This window comes from Salmo trutta, unplaced genomic scaffold, assembly GCF_901001165.1.
Source record: "Salmo trutta unplaced genomic scaffold, fSalTru1.1, whole genome shotgun sequence".
NCBI lineage: Eukaryota > Metazoa > Chordata > Actinopteri > Salmoniformes > Salmonidae > Salmo > Salmo trutta.
In genome coordinates this window covers 62,277-86,507 of record NW_021822565.1, presented here as the reverse complement: position 1 = coordinate 86,507, position 24,231 = coordinate 62,277, and the positions used below count along the sequence as shown (strand labels likewise).

At 45.5% G+C, this 24,231-nt stretch overlaps 1 protein-coding gene across 2 annotated transcripts in view; it reads left to right on the top strand.

Annotated features, from left to right (window-relative positions):
- The window catches only part of LOC115182687 (A-kinase anchor protein 13), a 68,628-nt gene that overhangs the window by 33,791 nt on the left and 10,606 nt on the right, over positions 1-24,231 (top strand). For both annotated transcript variants that reach the window (XM_029744185.1, XM_029744186.1), the window contains 14 exons: positions 3,097-3,164; positions 3,295-3,373; positions 4,200-4,347; positions 4,887-5,002; positions 7,351-7,497; positions 9,252-9,529; positions 12,726-12,851; positions 13,072-13,189; positions 14,551-14,627; positions 15,052-15,226; positions 16,020-16,096; positions 20,088-20,269; positions 21,072-21,157; positions 23,922-24,155. In XM_029744185.1, the coding sequence (XP_029600045.1) occupies positions 3,097-3,164; positions 3,295-3,373; positions 4,200-4,347; positions 4,887-5,002; positions 7,351-7,497; positions 9,252-9,529; positions 12,726-12,851; positions 13,072-13,189; positions 14,551-14,627; positions 15,052-15,226; positions 16,020-16,096; positions 20,088-20,269; positions 21,072-21,157; positions 23,922-24,155 (1,911 nt within the window). The remainder of the gene's footprint in view (positions 1-3,096; positions 3,165-3,294; positions 3,374-4,199; positions 4,348-4,886; positions 5,003-7,350; positions 7,498-9,251; positions 9,530-12,725; positions 12,852-13,071; positions 13,190-14,550; positions 14,628-15,051; positions 15,227-16,019; positions 16,097-20,087; positions 20,270-21,071; positions 21,158-23,921; positions 24,156-24,231) is intronic.

Genomic DNA, 24,231 nt, shown 5'->3' with positions numbered 1-24,231 from the left:
TATGGCTACAGGTCCATCTGCCTCACCTAAAAGCCCATTCTGGTGGGAAGCTGCTATAGACCACCAACTGTTAACAGTCAGTATCTGGATAATGTCTGTGAAATGCTTGATAATGTATGTGATATCAACAGAGAAGTATATTTTCTGGGTGATTTAAATATTGATTGGTTTTCATCAGGCTGACCACTCAGGAAAAAACGTCAAACTGTAACTAGTGCCTGGAACCTGGTTCAGGTTATCAATCAACCTACCAGGGTATTTACAAACGGCACAGGAATGAAATCATCAACATGTATTGATCACATCTTTACTAATGCTGCAGAAATTTGCTTTAAAGCAGTATCCAAATCCATAGGATGTAGTGATCACAATATAGTAGCCATATGTAGGAAAACCAAAGTTCCAAAGGCTGGGCCTAATATGGTGTATAAGAGGTCATACAAGAAGTTTCGTAGTGATTCATATGTTGACGATGCAAATAATATTTGTTGGTGAGTAATGAGGAGCAACCAGACGCTGCGCTTGACACATTTATGAAATTGCTTATTCCAGTTACTAATAAGCACAGACACCCATTAAGAAAATGACTGTAAAAACTGTTAAATCCCCTTGGATTGATGAGGAATTGAAAAATTGTATGGTTGAGAGGGACGAGGTTAAAGGAATGGCAAATAAGTCTGGCTGCACAACTGACTGGCAAACGTACTGCAAATGAAGAAATCATGTGACTAAACTAAATAAAAATAAAAATAAACTATACTTTGAAACAAAGATAAATTATATTTAGAATGATAGTAAAAAGCTTTGGGGCACCTTAAATGAAAAGAAAGAATCTGATATTGCCAACTACTTTAATGACTATTGACTTTTATGACTTTAATGATAATTGGCAAAATAAGAAAACTAAAGGATGACATGCCAGCAACAAACGCTGACGCTACACCTCCAAGTATATCGGAACAAATTATTAAAAGACAAGAATTGTACATTTGAATTCTGTAAAGTTAGTGCTCCAGTGCAGCTTTTGACATTATCGATCGCAGTCTGCTGCTGGAGAAACGTATGTGTTATGGCTTTACACCCCCTGCTATAATGGCTTCACACCCCCTGCTATAATGGCTTTACACCCCCTGCTATAATGGCTTTACACCCCCTGCTATAATGGCTTTACACCCCCTGCTATAATGGCTTCACACCCCCTGCTATAATGGCTTTACACCCCCTGCTATAATGTGGACAAAGAGTTACTTGTCTAACAGAACACAGAGGGTGTTCTTTAATGGAAATCTCTCCAACATAATCCAGGTAGAATCGGGAATACAATTTACATTTTTTTTTTTTACATTTTAGTCATTTTAGCAGACGCTCTTATCCAGAGCGATTTACAGTAGTGAGTGCATACATTTCATTTCATGCAATTTTTTTGTTTTTTTGTAATTTTTTATATTTTTCTTTTGTACTGGCCCCCGTGGGAATCAAACCCACAACCCTGGCGTTGCACACACCATGCTGGCGTTGCAAACACCATGCTCTACCAACTGAGCCACAGGGAAGTGACCCAGTATAGCTGTTTAGGCCCCTTGCTTTTTTCAGCCTTTACTAAACGACATGCCACTGACTTTGAGTAAAGCCAGAGTGTCTATGTATTCGGATGACTTACGGAGTTGACGTTAAACTCAGTCAGATTGTTGTCTATGTTTTACGGAGGTAGCAATTTAGTTTTCCTTCAGTTGCTTTATGACTCTAAAACCTAATCAAAATAAACATATTTAAACCAAAATGAATATTCTGTCAGGGAGATGGAGTTGACAGTTCATGGTTGTGACAACAGTGATTTCAATATTTTTTTTGTTTATCATCTATTAAAAGTAGAGAACTTTCCAGACCACGAGTGGTCGTTGTACTACATATAAATGAGGACATGAAGAAGGGGTCCTTATGGTATAGCTGTCCCTGCTCATCCCTGATTCATTTAGGATTTAAGACTAATCTGACAGAGTTCAAAGTCAGAGAGGGCTTGAACAAAGAAACAACTACATATTTATTTTAAAACTATAAAAACATTATTGTCGGTTTTTAGAATGAATAAAGTATAATTGGAGATTGAAATTTGATATAATTTTCTCCAGACAAATCTCTGGTTCTGTAGACCAGTCCAACTCTCTGGTTCTGTAGATCAGTCCAACTCTCTGGTTCTGTAGCCCAGTCCAACTCTCTGGTTCTGTAGCCCAGTCCAACTCCCTGGTTCTGTAGCCCAGTCCAACTCCCTGGTTCTGTAGCCCAGTCCAGCTCTCTGGTTCTGTAGACCAGTCCAACTCTCTGGTTCTGTAGACCAGTCCAATTCTCTGGTTCTGTAGCCCAGTCCTACTCCCTGGTTCTGTAGCCCAGTCCTACTCCCTGGTTCTGTAGCCCAGTCCAACTCCCTGGTTCTGTAGACCAGTCCAACTCTCTGGTTCTGTAGACCAGTCCAACTCCCTGGTTCTGTAGCCCAGTCCTACTCCCTGGTTCTGTAGCCAGTCCAGCTCCCTGGTTCTGTAGCCCAGTCCAACTCCCTGGTTCTGTAGCCCAGTCCAGCTCTCTGGTTCTGTAGACCAGTCCAACTCCCTGGTTCTGTAGACCAGTCCAACTCCCTGGTTCTGTAGACCAGTCCAACTCTCTGGCTCTGTAGACCAGTCCAACTCTCTGGCTCTGTAGACCAGTCCAACTCTCTGGTTCTGTAGACCAGTCCAACTCTCTGGTTCTGTAGACCAGTCCAATTCTCTGGTTCTGTAGACCAGTCCAACTCCCTGGTTCTGTAGACCAGTCCAACTCTCTGGTTCTGTAGACCAGTCCAACTCCCTGGTTCTGTAGACCAGTCCAATTCTCTGGTTCTGTAGACCAGTCCAACTCTCTGGTTCTGTAGCCCAGTCCAATTCTCTGGTTCTGTAGACCAGTCCAACTCTCTGGTTCTGTAGACCAGTCCAACTCCCTGGTTCTGTAGCCAGTCCAACTCTCCTGCCACAGTTCATAACACATGTAAAGAACCCCCCTGGAAGATTATTCTGATAAAATTCTTACTTTAAGATTTAAAGTTGCATTTTATTTTGTATTTTTCAGATTGCAATGCACATGTTCATAAGGGTTGTAGAGAAAGCCTGCCTGTCTGTGCCAAGGTGAAGATGAAGGTAAGGAAAGAACAGCATTTAAAACAATTTTCAGCCCATTTTGTCAACCTATAAAATGAATAGCCTAGAGAACACCAAGGTCATGAATTTATTTACACTACTGATGTCCTGGATTGTTTTCCCCCCCTAGACGCCCAGACAGCAGTTTGCAGTTCCAGATTCAGCCGCCGTTCCTGTTGTCACCCGGAGAACAAAACGAGGGTTAAACCGTAAGTCCATCTTAAATATACTCAAAACAGCCCTGTCCTGGTCCCAGATCTGTTGGTGTTAACCATCACAGCCCTGTCCTGGTCCCAGATCTGTTGGTAATAACCATCACAGTATGTAATCTGTTCCCTATAGAGTCCTACAGGTCATCTGTTCCCTATAGAGTCCTACAGGTCCTCTGTTCCCTATAGAGTCCTACAGGTCCTCTGTTCCCCATAGAGTCCTACAGGTCATCTGTTCCCTATAGAGTCCTACAGGTCATCTGTTCCCTATAGAGTCCTACAGGTCATCTGTTCCCTATAGAGTCCTACAGGTCATCTGTTCCCTATAGAGTCCTACAGGTCATCTGTTCCCTATAGAGTCCTACAGGTCATCTGTTCCCTATAGAGTCCTACAGGTCATCTGTTCCCTATAGAGTCCTACAGGTCATCTGTTCCCTATAGAGTCCTACAGATCATCTGTTCCCTATAGAGTCCTACAGGCCATCTGTTCCCTATAGAGTCCTACAGGTCATCTGTTCCCTATAGAGTCCTACAGATCATCTGTTCCCTATAGAGTCCTACAGGTCAACTGTTCCCTATAGAGTCCTACAGGACTGCAGGTCATCTGTTCTCTATGGAGTCCTACAGGTCATCTGTTCCCTATAGAGTCCTACAGGTCAACTGTTCCCTATACAGTCCTACAGGTCCTCTGTTCCCTATAGATTCCTACAGGGCTTTGGTCAACATTAGTGCACTATGTAAGGATTAGGGTGCCATGTGGGATGTAACTCAATACCAACCAACCACATTCCTCTCTTAACGCTGGCCCTCTCTTATGACATCACAGCGGGTGCATCGCGGGAGCGGCCCTGGTCAGCCATCTTGTCTCCAGAAGACTACTCCTCATTGGTTGTTCCCTCCCGAAGACACACCTCCATCATACCCTTCCATGGCTCCAACCTGTCAAAGAGCATCTCCATATGCAACATCGCTGGGTGAGAAACCCTGACCCTTAACCCTAACCCTTACTCTGACCCTAACCCCTACCCTAACCCTTACTCTGACCCTGACCCCTAGCCCTTACTCTGACCCTAACACCTAACACCTAACCCCACCCTTACTCTGACCCTAACCCCTACCCCTTACTCTGACCCTAACACCTAACCCTTACTCTGACCCCAACCCTAACCTATCAAGGGTCTGCGGTACCTATTTCTCTCTCTCTCTCTCTCCTCTCTCTCTCTCTCTCTCTCTCTCTCTCTCTCTCTCTCTCTCTCTCTCTCTCTCTCTCTCTCTCTCTCTCTCTCTCTCTCTCTCTCTCTCTCTCTCTCTCTCTCTCTCTCTCTCTCTCTCTCTCTCTCTCTCTCTCTCTCTCTCTCTCTCTCTCTCTCTCTCTCTCTCTCTCTCTCTCTCTCTCTCTCTCTCTCTCTCTCTCTCTCTCTCTCTCTCTCTCTCTCTCTCTCTCTCTCTCTCTCTCTCTCTCTCTCTCTCTCTCTCTCTCTCTCTCTCTCTCTCTCTCTCTCTCTCTCTCCAGTCACCAGGTGTTTGATGACATGCCTATCAAAGGTCTGCGGTACCTGTCCCATTCTTCTGACTCTCTGTGCAAGACCAACCTGGTCAATGAATCCACAGAGTCACTCACAGATGAAGGTTAGTAGGTTACTACTCTCTGACTCTCTCTACCTCTGTCCGTCCGTCCTGTCCGTCCTCTCCACCTGTCTGTCCTCTCCTCTCCACCTGTCTGTCCTCTCCTCTCCACGTGTCCGTCCTTTCCACCTGTCCTCTCGCTCTCTCTCTCTCTACCCTATCAGCCCTAAACAGCTGGTGAACAGCTACTACCACCTGGATAGAATGACTGACATGCTTTGTGTCTTTAAATGCATCTCAAATGGCACTCTATTTCCTGTTTAGTTCACTACCATAGTAAACACACACACGTTACCCACAGTCACCATCACACAGTCGATGGTAAACACACTTTACCCACAGTCACCATCACACAGTCGATAGTAAACACACGTTACCCACAGTCACCATCACACAGTCGATGGTAAACACACTTTACCCACAGTCACCATCACACAGTCGATAGTAAACACACGTTACCCACAGTCACCATCACACAGTCCACAGTAAACACACATTACCCACAGTCACCATCACACAGTCCACAGTAAACACACATTACCCATAGTCACCATCACACAGTCCATAGTAAACACACATTACCCACAGTCACCATAACACAGTCAATAGTAAACACACTTTACCTACAGTCGATAGTAAACACACATTACCCACAGTCGATAGTAAACACACATTACCCACAGTCGATAGTAAACACACATTACCCACAGTCACCATCACACAGTCGATAGTAAACACACGTTATCCACAGTCGATAGTAAACACACACGTTACCCACAGTCACCATCACACAGTCGATAGTAAACACACATTACCCACAGTCGATAGTAAACACACATTACCCACAGTCGATAGTAAACACACATTACCCACAGTCGATAGTAAACACACATTACCCACAGTCGATAGTAAACACACATTACCCACAGTCGATAGTAAACACACGTTACCCACAGTCGATAGTAAACACACGTTACCCACAGTCGATAGTAAACACACGTTACCCACAGTCGATAGTAAACACACATTACCCACAGTCACCATCACACAGTCGATAGTAAACACACTTTACCCACAGTCAACATCACACAGTCAATAGTAAACACACATTACCCACAGTCGATAGTAAACACACATTACCCACAGTCGATAGTAAACACACATTACCCACAGTCGATAGTAAACACACATTACCCACAGTCACCATCACACAGTCGATAGTAAACGCACACACAAACACACACACACACGTTACCCACAATCACCATCACACAGTCGATAGTAAACACACATTACCCACAGTCGATAGTAAACACACATTACCCACAGTCGATAGTAAACACACATTACCCACAGTCGATAGTAAACACACATTACCCACAGTCGATAGTAAACACACGTTACCCACAGTGAAGGTAAAATGACAGGTAGCCTAGCGGTTAGCGTTGGACCAGTAACCAGCAGGTAGCCTAGCGGTTAGCGTTGGACCAGTAACCAGCAGGTAGCCTAGCGGTTAGCGTTGTGCCAGTAACCAGCAGGTAGCCTAGCGGTTAGCGTTGTGCCAGTAACCAGCAGGTAGCCTAGCGGTTAGCGTTGGACCAGTAACCAGCAGGTAGCCTAGCGGTTAGTGTTGTGCCAGTAACCAGCAGGTAGCCTAGCGGTTAGTGTTGTGCCAGTAACCAGCAGGTAGCCTAGCGGTTAGTGTTGGACCAGTAACCAGCAGGTAGCCTAGCGGTTAGTGTTGTGCCAGTAACCGAAAGGTCGCTGGTTCGAATACCCGAGCTGAGCAAGGCACTTAATCCTAATCGGTCCTGTAAATGTGTCTGTATTATAGTGTCTACTCTAACGTCTATGTCACGTTCTGACCAATAATAGGGGTTATTTGTTATTGTAGTTTGGTCAGGACGTGGCAGGGGGTATTTGTTTAGAGTGTCTCGGGGTTTGTTGGGATATGTGTTTATGTAAGAGGGGTGTTTGTTTAGAGTGTTCCGGGGTTTTTGGTTATTGTTCTATGTTTTGTATTTCTATGGTTTTCTATGTTGTGTATTTCTTTGTGTTGCCCTGGTATGGCTCTCAATCAGGAACAGCTGTACATCGTTGTTGCTGATTGGGAGTCATACTTAGGTAGCCCTGTTTTCACCTGTCCCTTTGTGGGAAGTTGTTTTTGCATAGCTGTGTGTAGCCTGCATTACTGTGCGTTCGTTCGTTTTCTTGTTTTGTTTTTTCAGTGTTCTAATAAACTTTAAAATGAGCACTCAACCCGCTGCGCCTTGGTCCACTACATACGACGACCGTAACAGTCTAGATAAATACATGTGAACGTTATCTGAGCGGTGTGTTTTATCATCTAGGCACGGAGATGATCGACAGCCAGCTGATGGGAGAGTTTGAGGCAGACCTGAAAGAGCTAGAAGCAGACTCCTGGAGCGACGTTACGGACAGCAACTTCCTCAAACATCTGAAGAAGGACGTCATCAAGAGACAGGATGTAATCTACGGTACCTGCCTTGAGTTATACCCCCTCCTCTCTCCATCAATAAACAGGACATCTACTGTACCTCCCACTGCTACAGCAACTGCCTTGAGTTATACCACCCCTCCTCTCTCCATCAATAAACAGGACATCTACTGTACCTCCCACTGCTACAGCACCTGCCTTGAGTTATACCACCCCTCCTCTCTCCATCAATAAACAGGACATCTACTGTACCTACCACTGCTACAGTACCTGCCTTGAGTTATACCACCCCTCCTCCTCTCTCCATCAATAAACAGGACATCTACTGTACCTCCCACTGCTACAGCACCTGCCTTGAGTTATACCCCCTCCTCTTCTCTCCATCAATAAACATGACATAATCTACACACATCCCTGTCTCGTCTGGCATATCCAGACTGGATCCAGACTGGATACAGAAAGACAGAGGGGAAAATACACATGATATTGTAAATCCAGACTGATCCAGACTGGATCGAGACAGAAAGATGGGATAATACACAGTATTGAAAATCTAAACTGATTGAAAACTCAAGGGTGGGCTTTGCTGAGATGACAAAATATGGTGCAAAACAGTGAAGGGTTACCAGGCCACTACTACCCCTCTATCTAGAGTTCCCAGGCACTACTACCCCTCTATCTAGAGTTCCCAGGGCACTACTACCCCTCTATCTAGAGTTCCCCGGGCACTACTACCCCTCTATCTAGAGTTCCCCGGGCACTACTACCCCTCTATCTAGAGTTCCCGGGGCACTACTACCCCTCTATCTAGAGTTCCCGGGGCACTACTACCCCTCTATCTAGAGTTCCCGGGGCACTACTACCCCTCTATCTAGGGTTCCCAGGCCACTACTACCCCTCTATCTAGAGTTACCAGGCACTACTACCCCTCTATCTAGAGTTACCAGGCACTACTACCCCTCTATCTAGAGTTACCAGGCACTACTACCCCTCTATCTAGAGTTACCGGGCACTACTAACCCTCTATCTAGAGTTACCAGGCACTACTACCCCTCTACCTAGAGTTCCCAGGGCACTACTACCCCACTACTACCCCTCTATCTAGAGTTCCCAGGCACTACTACCCCTCTATCTAGAGTTACCAGGCACTACTACCCCTATATCTAGAGTTACCGGGCACTACTACCCCTCTATCTAGAGTTACCAGGCACTACTACCCCTCTACCTAGAGTTCCCAGGGCACTACTACCCCACTACTACCGCTCTATCTAGAGTTCCAAGGCACTACTACCCCTCTATCTAGAGTTACCAGGCACTACTACCCCTATATCTAGAGTTACCGGGCACTACTACCCCTCTATCTAGGGTTCCCAGGGCACTACTACCCCTCTATCTAGGGTTTCCAGGGCACTACTACCCCTCTATCTAGGGTTACCGGGCACTACTACCCCTCTATCTAGAGTTACCGGGCACTACTACCCCTCTATCTAGAGTTACCGGGCACTACTACCCCTCTATCTAGAGTTCCCAGGGCACTACTACCCCTCTATCTAGAGTTACCAGGCCACTACTACCCCTCTATCTAGAGTTCCCGGGGGACTACTACCCCTCTATCTAGAGCTGGACAAACCTTTATCTCCCCAAGTTTCTCCCCCTCCTAATCTTAACCCACTTCTCTCCCTGTATCTCCCACTCCTAACCTAACCTTATCCCCCTGCATAACCTGTATCTCCCTCTCCTAACCTTAACCCCCTTCATGTATCTCCCCCGAACCCCATTGTTGTCCCCCTCCAGAGTTGATGCAGACAGAGATGCACCACGTTCGGACCCTGCTGATCATGGTGGAGGTGTACAGTAAGGGTCTGGTGAAGGAGCTGCAGCTGGAGCCTCAGACAGTAGACAGGCTGTTCCCTGCCCTGGAGGAGCTCCTGGACCTCCACACCTCCTTCCTGACGCGCCTCCTGGAGAGGAAGAGAGAGAGCCAGCAGGAGGGGGAGAAGAGAGAGAGCCAGCAGGAGGGGGAGGACGGAGGATTCATCATCAACAAGATAGGAGACATCCTGGAGATGCAGGTTAGAGGAGGGAGAGAGCCCACACTACACTACAGACACCACACCACCACAGAACACCACACCACCACGGAACACCACCGAACCACAGAACACCACCACGGAACACCACCGAACCACAGAACACCACCACAGAACACCACCACGGAACACCCCCACCACAGAACACCACCACGGAACACCCCCACCACAGAACACCACCACGGAACACCCCCACCACAGAATACCACCACGGAACACCCCCACCACAAAACACCACCACGGAACACCACCACCACAGAACACCACCACGGAACACCATCGAACCACAGAACACCACCACAGAACACCACCACCACAGAACACCACCGAACCACAGAACACCACCACGGAACACCACCACCACAGAACACCACCGAACCACAGAACACCACCACGGAACACCACCGAACCACAGAACACCACCACGGAACACCACCGAACCACAGAACACCACCACAGAACACCCCCACCACAGAACACCACCACGGAACACCCCCACCACAGAACACCACCACGGAACACCCCCACCACAGAACACCACCACGGAACACCCCCACCACAGAACACCACCACGGAACACCCCAACCACGGAACACCACCGAACCACAGACCACCACCGAACCACAGACCACCACCACAGAACACCACCACCACAGAACACCACCACCACAGAACACCACCACGGAACACCACCACCACAGAACACCACCGAACCACAGAACACCACCACGGAACACCACCACCACAGAACACCACCGAACCACAGAACACCACCACGGAACACCACCGAACCACAGAACACCACCACGGAACACCACCGAACCACAGAACACCACCACAGAACACCCCCACCACAGAACACCACCACGGAACACCCCCACCACAGAACACCACCACGGAACACCCCCACCACAGAACACCACCACGGAACACCCCCACCACAGAACACCACCACGGAACACCACCGAACCACAGACCACCACCACAGAACACCACCACCACAGAACACCACCACCACAGAACACCACCACGGAACACCACCGAACCACAGAACACCACCACGGAACACCACACCACACCACCACGGAACACCACCACAGAACACCACCACAGAACACCACCGAACCACAGAACACCACCACAGAACACCACCGAACCACAGAACACCACCGAACACCACCACACCACCACGGAACACCACCACAGAACACCACCACGGAACACCACAGAACCCCACCACGGAACACCACAGAACCACAGAACACCACCCTCCTCCCCCCACATCATAGAGACAGCTGAGAGGAGGACAGGGTCAAGCTGCAGCCAGGAGCTCCTTGAAGGAGAGCATGTTGTCTCTATTCACCACAGACTCAGTGGTCAATCTGTGACACCTTTCCCCTAGAATCAAAGTTACACTTCCCCCTTATGTTTTAAACTAAACATATCAGATTCAATAATAATGACCTAAACAGATGTATTCATTTGAGTTGTACATTCATATTGTTACGCACACCTCTTGGAGGGAATGAAACACCCTCCTACACTCAACTCCCCGTGGAGGTATAGCGGTATGGGACTGTAGGTGGAGGTATAGAGGTATGGGACTGTAGGTGGAGGTATAGAGGTATGGGACTGTAGGTGGAGGTATGGGACTGTAGGTGGAGGTATAGAGGTATGGGACTGTAGGTATAGAGGTATGGGACTGTAGGTGGAGGTATAGAGGTATGGGACTGTAGGTGGAGGTATAGAGGTATGGGACTGTAGGTGGAGGTATAGAGGTATGGGACTGTAGGTGGAGGTATAGAGGTATGGGACTGTAGGTGGAGGTATAGGGTATGGGTCTGTAGGTGGAGGTATAGAGGTATGGGACTGTAGTTGGAGGTATGGGACTGTAGGTGGAGGTATAGAGGTATGGGACTGCAGGTGGAGGTATAGAGGTATGGGACTGCAGGTGGAGGTATAGAGGTATGGGTCTATAGGTGGAGGTATGGGACTGTAGGTGGAGGTATAGAGGTATGGGACTGTAGGTGGAGGTATAGAGGTATGGGACTGTATGTGGAGGTATAGAGGTATGGGACTGTAGGTGGAGGTATAGAGGTATGGGACTGCAGGTGGAGGTATAGAGGTATGGGACTGCAGGTGGAGGTATAGAGGTATGGGTCTGTAGGTGGAGGTATAGGGTATGGGACTGTAGGTGGAGGTATAGAGGTATGGGACTGTAGGTATAGAGGTATGTGACTGTAGGTGGAGGTATAGAGGTATGGGACTGTAGGTGGAGGTATAGAGGTATGGGACTGTAGGTGGAGGTATAGAGGTATGGGACTGTAGGTGGAGGTATAGAGGTATGGGACTGCAGGTGGAGGTATAGAGGTATGGGTCTGTAGGTGGAGGTATAGAGGTATGGGACTGTAGGTGGAGGTATAGAGGTATGGGACTGTAGGTGGAGGTAATGATGACGGAGGCAGAGAATATTTGCATTACAGGGAATTTATTCCTTCACACGGTAATTTGGGGAAAAGGGGCTGGACGGAACCAAAGCATAGAAAGTTAAAGTTAAAGAGCCCCCTCTCCTACCGTACCTGCCTACCCACTGTTTACCTATACCACTAAATATCAGAGCCCCCTCTCCTACCGTACCTGCCTACTACTTACCTACTTTAGCACCACCTGGCGCAATAACTAAAATACAGGAGTTGGTCCGCCCAGGTCTTACCTAGTGTACGTACGACAGTACGTACTACAGGTATATGTATGTCCACAGGCCTCTTGCCTAAACACTCCCAAGGTGCCTTCCCCCGGGAACAAAAACAGAATAATTACCAACGTAAAGTGAACAATTTAAATAAACCAAAAACACTAAGTCCTATAGCAAACACATACCTCTGCAGGACTGGCTACAAAATACTTATACCAACCAAACACAGCACATCCAAGACTCTCACCCTTCCTAACAAAGGGAACACTGGCTTTTAAATCTGCAGAAGGAGTCGGTCATTGGAAACAGCTGTATCTCCTAACGAGAGGGCGGGGTCAGAGCACCAATTAGCAATGGGGCTGACCAATCAGCTGCTTGGAATCCAGGGAAGCCATTTCCTGAAAAACACACACACACACACACACACACAACACAGGAACTTGGGAAACGTAACAAATATCATACCCGTTTCTGTTTTTCCAGTTCTCAGGGTCCAACGCAGAAATCATGAAGAGAGTTTACGGGAAGTTCTGCAGCCGCCACAACGAGGCCGTAAACATCTACAAGGAGCTGCACTCCAAAGACAAACGCTTCCAGGCCTTCATCAGGGTAAGCGCTTACCGTCCACCACTCATTTACAGCATCCATTATCCTTAGACATCACCTCAAACAATATATCACATCATCTCTGTATCTAGTCATCTGACTGTTACGTCATTCTGTTCCATCTAATCCATTCTGTCTTCCTGTTACGTCATTCTGTTCCATCTAATCCATTCTGTCTTCCTGTTACATCATTCTGTCTTCCTGTTACGTGTCCTTTTTCAAGAGGAAGATGAGCAGCAGTATCGTCCGGAGGTTAGGAATCCCAGAGTGCATTCTGTTAGTCACCCAGAGGATCACCAAGTACCCCGTCCTGATGCAGAGAATACTACAGCACACCAAAGGTTTGTCTGCTGCCCCCCCCAGCTCTGTCCTGCTCTCTGCTCACACACACACACACACACACACACACACACACACACACTGCCCCCAGCTCTGTCCTGCCCTCTGCTGGACAGATGAGGTGGTCTCTGTATACACACACAGACAGACACACACACACACACATGCACACAGACACTGGTCAAGGCACACACAACTTCATCATTCCGGACACCCAGGACCCACTCCAATTTCAACATCTCCCTCTGCAACTGGATCCTGGACTTCCTGTAGTCCTTGCCGATGACAAGCATAGCCATAACGTGATGCAGCCACCACTATGATTGAAAATATGAAGTGGTACTCAGTGATGTGTTGGATTTGCCCCAAACATAACATTTTGTATTCAAGACAAAAAGTTCAGTTCTTTGCCACATTTTTTGCACTATTACTGAAGTGCCTTGTTGCAAAAAATATGTGTTTAGGTTAGTATTGTGGAGTAACTACAATGTTGTTGATCCATCCTCAGTTTTCTCCTATCACAACCACTACACTTTAACTTTTTAGCCTCATGGTGAAATCCCTGAGCAGTTTCCTTCCTCTCCAGCAACTCTGTTAGGAAGGATGCCTGTATCTTTGTAGTGACTGGGTGTATTTATACACCATCTAAAGAGTAATTAATAACTTCACCATGCTCAAAGGGATATTCAATTTCTGCTTTTAGATTGTTACCCATCTACCAATAGGTGTCGTTCTTCACAAGGCATTGGAAATTCTCCCTGGTCTTTGTGGTTGAATCTGTGTTTGAAATTCACTTCTCGACTGAGGGACCTTATAGATAATATGATGTGTGGAGTACAGAGATGAGGTAGTCATTCTAAAAACATGAAAAACACTCTTACTGCACACAGAGTGAGTCCATGACACTTATTATGTGACTTGATAATACATTTATTACCACAACAAAGGGATTGAATACTTATTGACTTAATTCATTTCAGCTTTATGTTTAATTCATTTCTAAAAAACATGATTCAAATTTGACATTATGGGGTATTGTGTGTAGGCCAGTGATAAAAAAAATAAATCTTAATTAATCATTTTTTAATTCAGGGTGTAACAATAAAATGTGGACTAAGGCAAGGGGTGTGAAAACTTGGCCCTGGTGAAATGTAGTGCACTATATATTTGGAATAGGGTGCTATTTGGGACTCAGTCCTTCTTAGCGGTGCTTTAAGTGTGTGTGAGTTTTCCTGCCAGTTGCAATGAAAGGAGGAGAAGATTGTCTGTTATACTGACCATATGGGGGAGCTTCACCTAGAATGACGTTACCCTTGTGTGTGTGTGTGTGTGTGTGTGTGTGTGGACCCTCCCCTCCCCACAGAGAATGAGGAGGACCATGAGGACCTGAGTGATGCTCTATACCAGGTCAAGAAGGTCATCACATCAGTGGACAACAAGGTAGTATAATAATACAAAATAATAATATAATAGTTTACATATGATAATAATATATTATTAAAAGGTAAACTGAAATATGATCATATATTCGGAAAACTGACCTATGGTAATAATTGTCGTGTTGCTAGGTGAACTGACCTATGGTAATAATTGTCGTGTTGCTAGGTGAAATGACCTATGGTAATAATTGTCGTGTTGCTAGGTACACTGACCTATGGTAACAATTGTCGTGTTGCTAGGAGACATAACCTATGGTAATAATTGTCGTGTTGCTAGGTGAACTGACCTATGGTAATAATTGTTGTGTTGCTAGGTGAACTGACCTATGGTAATAATTGTCGTGTTGCTAGGTGAACTGACCTATGGTAATAATTGTTGTGTTGCTAGGTGAACTGACCTATGGTAATAATTGTCGTGTTGCTAGGTGAACGAGCATGAGAAGAAGAGGAGGCTGAAGGACATCTACGGCCGGACAGACAGCAAGTCCATTACGAGGATGAAGAGCGGTCAGATGTTTGCTAGAGAGGACCTGCTCAGAGGGAGAAGATTGCTGTATGATGGACCTCTGCAGCTGAAGAACTCACAGGGGAGACTCAAGGGTGAGGAGGACACCAACCGATCTCCTTCTGTCCCTACAGTCAGACCTTCTGTTGTTCTCCGCTGTGTGGAACACAAAGAAAAACACCAATCTGTTTTCTCATTTTCTGACTCTCGTAATCGAGTATCCATTTATTTAAATGGTATCTTAAGCTCTCTCTTTCTGCGTGATAGCCACTGCAATAAGGAATTTGCATTGCCGTTCCTTTGAACGGCTTTAATTTGCAACTTTTAAAGTGTATTTTCCCTGACCTTTAACCTCTGGTCTTTCTCCTCTCTCTGATATCTAACCCTGACCTCTATAACCTCTGGTCTTTCTCCTCTCTCTCTGATATCTAACCCTGACCTCTGACCTCTGGTCTTTCTCCTCTCTCTCTCTCTGATATCTAACCCTGACCTTTAACCTCTGGTCTTTCTCCTCTCTCTCTCTCTCTCTGATATCTAACCCTGACCTTTAACCTCTGGTCTTTCTCCTCTCTCTCTCTCTCTGATATCTAACCCTGACCTTTAACCTCTGGTCTTTCTCCTCTCTCTCTCTCTCTGATATCTAACCCTGACCTTTAACCTCTGGTCTTTCTCCTCTCTCTCTCTCTCTGATATCTAACCCTGACCTTTAACCTCTGGTCTTTCTCCTCTCTCTCTCTCTCTGATATCTAACCCTGACCTTTAACCTCTGGTCTTTCTCCTCTCTCTCTCTCTGATATCTAACCCTGACCTTTAACCTCTGGTCTTTCTCCTCTCTCTGATATCTGACCCTGACCTCTATAACCTCTGGACTTTCTCCTCTCTCTCCAGACGTAACGGCCATGCTTCTCTCTGATATCGTCGTCTTCCTGCAGGAGAAAGACCAGAAATATGTCTTTGCCTCTCTGGTAGGTGATTGGTTCAGACCAGAAATATGTAAATATCTCTTTGGCTCTTTGGCATGTTAGTCAATTTTTACATTTGAGTCATTTAGCAGACGCTCTTATCCAGACTAACTTACAGTCATCAGAAAAACATCATTACATCTCTGGTGTGTGATTGGTTGATCCGACCACTCAATAATAATAATGGGTCTATTCCACTCAGTAGTAATAATAATGGGTCTATTCCACTCTGTAGTAATAATAATGGGTCTATTCCACTCTGTAGTAATAATAATGGGTCTATTCCACTCTGTAGTAATAATAATGGGTCTATTCCACTCTGTAGTAATAATAATGGGTCTATTCCACTCTGTAGTAATAATAATGGGTCTATTCCACTCTGTAGTAATAATAATGGGTCTATTCCACTCTGTAGTAATAATAATAATAATGGGTCTATTCCACTCTGTAATAATAATAATAATAATAATGGGTCTATTCCACTCTGTAATAATAATAATGGGTCTATTCCACTCTGTAATAATAATAATGGGTCTATTCCACTCTGTAATAATAATAATGGGTCTATTCCACTCAGTAGTAATAATAATGGGTCTATTCCACTCTGTAATAATAATAATAATAATAATGGGTCTATTCCACTCTGTAATAATAATAATAATAATAATGGGTCTATTCCACTCTGTAATAATAATAATAATAATAATAATAATAATAATGGGTCTATTCCACTCTGTAATAATAATAATAATAATGGGTCTATTCCACTCTGTAATAATAATGGGTCTATTCCACTCTGTAATAATAATAATAATAATAATAATAATAATAATAATAATAATAATAATAATAATAATGGGTCTATTCCACTCTGTAATAATAATAATAATAATAATGGGTCTATTCCACTCTGTAATAATAATAATAATAATAATGGGTTTATTCCACTCTGTAATAATAATAATAATAATGGGTCTATTCCACTCTGTAATAATAATAATAATAATAATAATAATAATGGGTCTATTCCACTCTGTAATAGTAATAATAATAATAATAATGGGTCTATTCCACTCTGTAATAATAATAATAATAATAATAATAATAATAATAATAATAATAATAATGGGTCTATTCCACTCTGTAATAATAATAATAATGGGTCTATTCCACTCTGTAATAATAATAATAATAATAATGGGTCTATTCCACTCTGTAATAATAATAATAATAATAATAATGGGTCTATTCCACTCTGTAGTAATAATAATAATGGGTCTATTCCACTCTGTAATAATAATGGGTCTATTCCACTCTGTAGTAATAATAATGGGTCTATTCCACTCAGTAGTAATAAAATGGGTCTATTCATAGTGGCAGTGGAAGTGGGTACTGTTGGATGGTCAAACTGTTAGTTTCCTGTCCCTATAATGTTCCCTGTCGTGTAGTCTGTCTGTAGATGGTGAATACTGTTCCCTGTCATGTAGTCTGTCTGTCTTTCCCATTGTTCCCCAAATGCAGTGTATGATATACTGTTTTGTACGTAGGTCTGTGTCTCTGCTTTTATCCAAAGTAAAAAACACAATTTCAAATTTTGCGGTCGGTCTTAAACGGCAAATAAGTCTGGCTGTACAACCAATTGGCAAACATACTGCAAATTGAGAACTCATGTGAATAAACTAAACAAAAAGAAGTACCACACCATGAAACAAAGATAAATTACAAAGAATGATAGTAAAACGCTCAACACTATCAACAAGGCAGGTCCTACAGGCCCTAGTTTCTACCTTCTTAACAACACTATCAACAAGGCAGGTCCTACAGGCCCTAGTTTCTACCTTCTTAACAACACTATCAACAAGGCAGGTCCTACAGGCCCTAGTTTCTACCTTCTTAACAGAACGGCTCGGCCTCTGACCCCATAACGGGAGGATTAAAGACCAGAGAAGGATCGGCCTCTGACCCCGTAACGGGAGGAGTAGAGACAGAGAAGGATCGGCCTCTGACCCCGTAACGGGAGGAGTAGAGCCCTGAGAAGGCTCGGCCTCTGACCCCGTAACGGGTGGAGTAGAGCCCAGAGAAGGCTCGGCCTCTGACCCCGTAACGGGTGGAGGAGAGACCAGAGAAGGCTCGGCCTCTGACCCCGTAACGGGAGGAGGAGGGACCTGAGAAGGCTCGGCCTCAGACCCCGTAACGGGTGGAGGAGAGACCTGAGAAGGCTCGGTCTCAGACCCCGTAACGGGAGGAGTAGAGGCCTGAGAAGGCTCGGCCTCTGACCCCGTAACGGGTGGAGGAGAGACCTGAGAAGGCTCGGCCTCAGACCCCGTAACGGGAGGAGGAGAGACCTGAGAAGGATCGGCCTCAGACCCCGTAACGGGAGGAGGAGAGACCTGAGATGGCTCGGTCTCAGACTCGTTGCTTAACGGGGAGAACCGGTTGAAAGTTTCTGTCGGCTGAATGAGCGACACCGGTTGAGCATTCCTACAGCGTTTCCCTCCAGAAGCCATGAGAAAGTTGTCCGGCTGCGGGGACCGTGCGAGGGGGATTTATACTAACATTACTATCTGTACTTACTGGTGGCACAGACGCTGTTTCATCCTTCCCTACACTGAAATCACCCTTACATAACGATTGCATCTGAAGCTGGGCTTGCAACACGTCTATCCTCACCATAAGGCGATAGTTCTCCTGTATATTATGAGAACAGTGACTGTAATTAAATGGCTGTGTGTTATTGTTACTACTTAGCGTCGGCTGGTGGAGGTCCTGGAGAAACATGTAAAGCATCCGGGGGGGGAAAAGTTGAATGAAAAAAGTCTAGCAAAGAAAAAAAACGACGTTGGTAAACGTGTTAAATGCAGATTTTTTTTTGATTAAATGGTTATTAAAAGTAAAAACGAAAAGTTTGTCAGGTAGCCAAGTAACAACACACAGCACACCAGCACGGGGACAAGTCCAGATGGTGTGACTTTGAGGCTGTGGTAACTAACATTTGTTTGAGCAACTCAAGTGAACCTACATTGAATACTGCATTGTTGAGGAAGAGCTTGCAAGTAAACATTTCATTGTACACCTGCTCTATTCTGTGAACGTGACAAATAAACTTTGATTTGCATATAACTCTTTAAATAGCTCAATGACTAAGCAATATTGACGCCCAGAGAGGTGATTCTGATATGGACACTGAGCTGCATGTCGAGGTGGATGATCTAATGCAGACTCATATAAGGCTTAATCTCTCTCTCTCTCGCTCCCTTTCCATCTCCCTCTCTCATTCTGCCTCGCCCCTTTCCCTCCCTTCATCTTTCTTGTATATTCTCTGTCTTCTTCTCTCTCTCTCTCTCTTCTTCTTTCTCCCCTCTATCCCTCTCTCTCTTTCTCTCTCTCTCTCCCCTATCCTTCTCTCTCTCTCTGTCATCTATTTCTTCCCTTGCTCTCTTTCTCCCCTCTATCCCTCTCTCTCTCTCCCCCCTCTCTCTCTCATTATCTCTCTCTCTCTCCATGTCTCACCTCTCTCCCCTCGCTCTCTCCCCTCGCTCTCTCCCACCTCTTTCTCTTTCTCCCTCTCTTCTTCTCTCTCTCTCCCACATCTCTTTCTCTCTCTCTCTCTCTCTCTCTCTCTCTCTCTCTCTCTCTCTGTCATCTATTTCTTCCCTTGCTCTCTTTCTCCCCTCTATCCCTCTCTCTCCCCCCCTCTCTCTCTCATTATCTCTCTCTCTCCATGTCTCACCTCTCTCCCCTCGCTCTCTCCCACCTCTTTCTCCCTCTCTTCTTCTCTCTCTCCCACCTCTTTCTCTCTCTTTCTCTTTCTCCACCTCACTCTCCCCTCTCTCTCTCCCACCTCTCTTTCTCCCTCTCTTCTCTCTCCCCTCTCTCTCTCCCACCTCTCTTTCTCCCTCTCTTCTCTCTCTCCCTCTGTTCTTGTGACTCTCCCCTCTTCCTACCTTTAACCCATCCTTTAATCATCCCTCCCTCTCTCCCCCTCCCCCCGTAGGACCAGCGCTCCACGGTCCTCTCCCTCCAGAAGCTGATCGTTAGAGAGGTGGCTAACGAGGAGAGGGGTCTCTTCCTGATAACAGCAGGGATGGAGAAACCAGAGATGGTGGAGGTCCACACTGCTACCAAGGAGGAACGCAACAACTGGATGCAAATCATACAGGATGCCATGCAGTCCATGTAGGTCTGAACCATGGACCAAGAGAGAGAGGGGAGAGAAACAGAGGGGAGTGAGAGAGGGTGGGAGACAGAGAAGGTGGGAGAGAGAGAGAGGGGAGTGAGAGAGGGTGGGAGAGAGAGACAGAGGGAAGAGTGATAGAGATTAGAGAGACAGAGGGTCGGAGAGAGAGACAGAGGGGAGAGAGACATAGAGAGAGAGAGGGGGGAGAGAGAGAGAGAGGATTTGCTACCGTTCTGTACCTAGGGATGGAGGGACGTACAGGATGTTGTAATGCTCTATTGGAGTATTGACTGTTCTCTGTCTGGCTTCATCACCTCACGGTCAGGCTGCCACCGTAGGCTCCTCTACCCTAGGCTTTCTCAGCAGTAGAGAGGAGACTCTGGCCCCGTAGGCTCCTCTACCCTAAGCTTTCTCAGCGGTAGAGAGGAGACTCTAGTAGGCTACTCTACCCTAGGCTTTCTCAGCAGTAGAGGGGAGACTCTAGCCCTGGAAACAGGCTGCCACCGTAGGCTACTCTACCCTAGGCTTTCTCAGCGGTAGAGAGGAGACTCTAGTAGGCTCCTCTACCCTAGGCTTTCCCAGCAGTAGAGAGGAGACTCTAGTAGGCTACTCTACCCTTGGCTTTCTCAGCGGTAAAGAGGAGACTCTAGTAGGCTACTCTACCCTTGGCTTTCTCAGCGGTAGAGAGGAGACTCTAGCGCTGTAAACAGGCTTCTGTACGATACTAAAAGGACACGTGAATGGCTGGAAATGGGAGTTGTAATCATGACTCTGGTTTGTACTAATGATGTCGCTTTACAGAGAGAAAGATGAGGAAGAGGAGAACACCAGTGAAACAGAGGAGGAAGATAAGAGACTGCTGGAGACCAAAGCTAAGGAGATGAGAGGTGAGGAGACTCCCTTGGAGAGGCGTTCAAATCAAATGTTATCTGTCACATGCTTCCTAGACAACAGTTGGAGACTAACAGTGACATGCTTCCTAGACAACAGGTGGAGACTAACAGTGACATGCTTCCTAGACAACAGGTGGAGACTAACAGTGACGTGCTTCCTAGACAACAGGTGGAGACTAACAGTGACGTGCTTCCTGGACAACAGGTGGAGACTAACAGTGACGTGCTTCCTGGACAACAGGTGGAGACTAACAGTGACCTGCTTCCTAGACAACAGGTTGAGACTAACAGTCACATGCTTCCTAGACAACAGGTGGAGACTAACAGTGACCTGCTTCCTAGACAACAGGTGGAGACTAAGTCACATGCTTCCTAGACAACACCTACCTACCTAGCACACAGAAATGTTGTATCATAATTTAAATTCAATAACTGAAAGTGTTGTTTTTTGTCAGTGCATTCACCATGTGCCATGGAATCGGTACATCGGGAAATCTCTTCCCATTTATTTTGCAACCTGTATGGCTCAGCTGTCAAAATCTATTTGCAAAGTATTCAGACCCCTTGACTTTCTCCTAATTATTTTACTGATGCTAAAATGTATAAATTCATTTTTTCCCTGATCAATCTACACACAATACCCCGTGATAATGACATCCCAATACCCCGTGATAATGACATCCCAATACCCCGTGATAATGACATCCCAATACCCCGTGATAATGACATCCCAATACCCCGTGATAATGACATCCCAATACCCCGTAATGACAAAGCAAAAACAGGCTTTTATAAATGTTTGCAAATGTATAAAAAAACAGATACCTTATTTACATAAATATTCAGACCCTTTGCTATGAGACTTGAAATTGAGCTCAGGTGAATCCTGTTTCCATTGATCATACTTGACATGTTTCTACAGCTTGATTGGAGTCCACCTGTGGTAAATTCAAATGATTGGACATGATTTGGAAAGGCACACACCTGTCTATATAAAGTCCCTCAGTTGACAGTGCATGTCAGAGCAAAAACCAAGACATGAGGTCGAAGGAAATGTCCGTAGAGCACCGAGACAGGATTATGTCGAGTCACATATCTGGGGAAGGGTACCAGAAAATGTCTGCAACATTGAAGGTCCCTCCATCATTCTTAAATGGAAAAAGTTTGAAACCACCAAGACTCTTCCTAGAGCTGGCCGCCTGGCAAAACTGAGCAATCGGGGGAGAAGGACCTTGGTCAGGGAGGTGACCAAGAACTCAATGGTCTCTCTTTAACTCCTGGATTTCTAACCCCTTGATTTTCTTGATGGATCTAATTTTAATAGCCAGCATTTCAATGGCCATAGTAAATACTTATGGAGACAGCGGACAGCCCTGTTTTACTCCTCTTAAAAGAAGTAGCCATTATTTACTATTTTACACCTGTGGTTGCTATACATAACTTTAACCCATTGTGTAAGAGATTCACCAAAATTAAAGTAATTCAGGCATTTTTATATAAATTCTAGTCGTTCTTTATCAAACACCTTTTCAAAATCTGCAATGAAGACCAGGCCAGTTATCTTTGATGTTTCGTAATGTTCTAATGGTTCAAGTAATTATATTATCTCCAATGTATCATCCGTGTAAAAAACCTGTCTGATCAAGATGAACAATAATATCTCGTAAAACATTTTTTCTTTCTTTGTAATATGCATTTCGCCAGGATTTTCTCATCACAACATTGAAGGGTCCGGTAGGCTTGCGTCACTGGGCAGCTCAGGCTGGGTTTCCCTTTGTAATCCATGACAGTTTGATTAACCCTGCTGCATCTAGTAGGATTCGATCTTAGTCCTGTATTGACATTTTGACTGTCGGATGTTGTAGCTGGATTTCTTATAAGGATCTGGATCGGTGTCCCGCTCCTTGAAATCGGCAGCTCAAGCCTTTAGCTCAGTGCGGATGTTGCCTTTTAATCCATGGCTTCTGGTTGGGATACGCACGCACGGTCACTGTGGGGATGACGTCTTCGATGCACTTATTCATAAAAAAACAGTAACTGATGTGGTAAAACTCCTCAATGTTATCGGATGAATCCCGGCGACATATATTCCAGTCTGTGCTAGCGAAACAGTCCTGTAGCTTAGCGTCCGCTTCGTCGGATCACTTCTGTACTGAGCGCGTCACTGCTACTTCTGTTTTGAGTTCTTGCTTGTAAGCAGGAAGGATAGAGTTATGGTCAGATGGAGGACGAGGAAGAGCTTTATCTGCGTCTCTGTGTGGAGTGATCTGGAGGTTTTTTTCTCCCTCTAGTTACACATTTAACATGCTGGTAGAAATACCAAAGAGAGGACATTTATTTATTTAAATTCTGTTCAAATACCTAACTACAGTATATATCAATGTTAGCTACAATCATAGCCACAGCAGTTTTATAGCCATCGGATGAGATGGAGACGATGTGGGTTAGAGACGACGTATATTCTATAAAACATGGATGATTCTGTGAAGGATACACTCATCAACACTTAACAATACCTCATCTCCCCTTCCAGAGATGCTTCTGTGAAGGGTACACTCAACACCTAACAATACCTCATCTCCCTTCCAGAGATGCTCTGTGAAGGATACACTCATCAATACCTCATCTCCCCTTCCAGAGATGATTCTGTGAAGGCAACACTCATCAACACCTAACAATACCTCATCTCCCCTTCCAGAGATAATTCTGTGAAGGATACACTCATCAACACCTAACAATACCTCATCTCCCCTTCCAGAGATGCTGAGGAAGAAGGATGAGCAGATCATGTGTGTGCTGGAGGAGAAGATGGCCGTGTTTAGGGAGATGTGTGACGTCAGGAGCCCTGGAACCCCCCCAGGAACAGGAAAAGAGCAGGGCCAAGGCCCCAGCCAGGTCACCAGGGCCAAGGGGCTGTTCAGGGCTGGGAGCGGAGCGGGCTCTGAGGACGTACCTAAAGGAGAACCCATCATCAAGGGAGCACTACAGGAAGGTTAGTAGACGGACTAGTCTCTCACCGTGAACGTAACAGCAGCCCCATCTAATGGGAACCAGGGGTGGAAGACAGA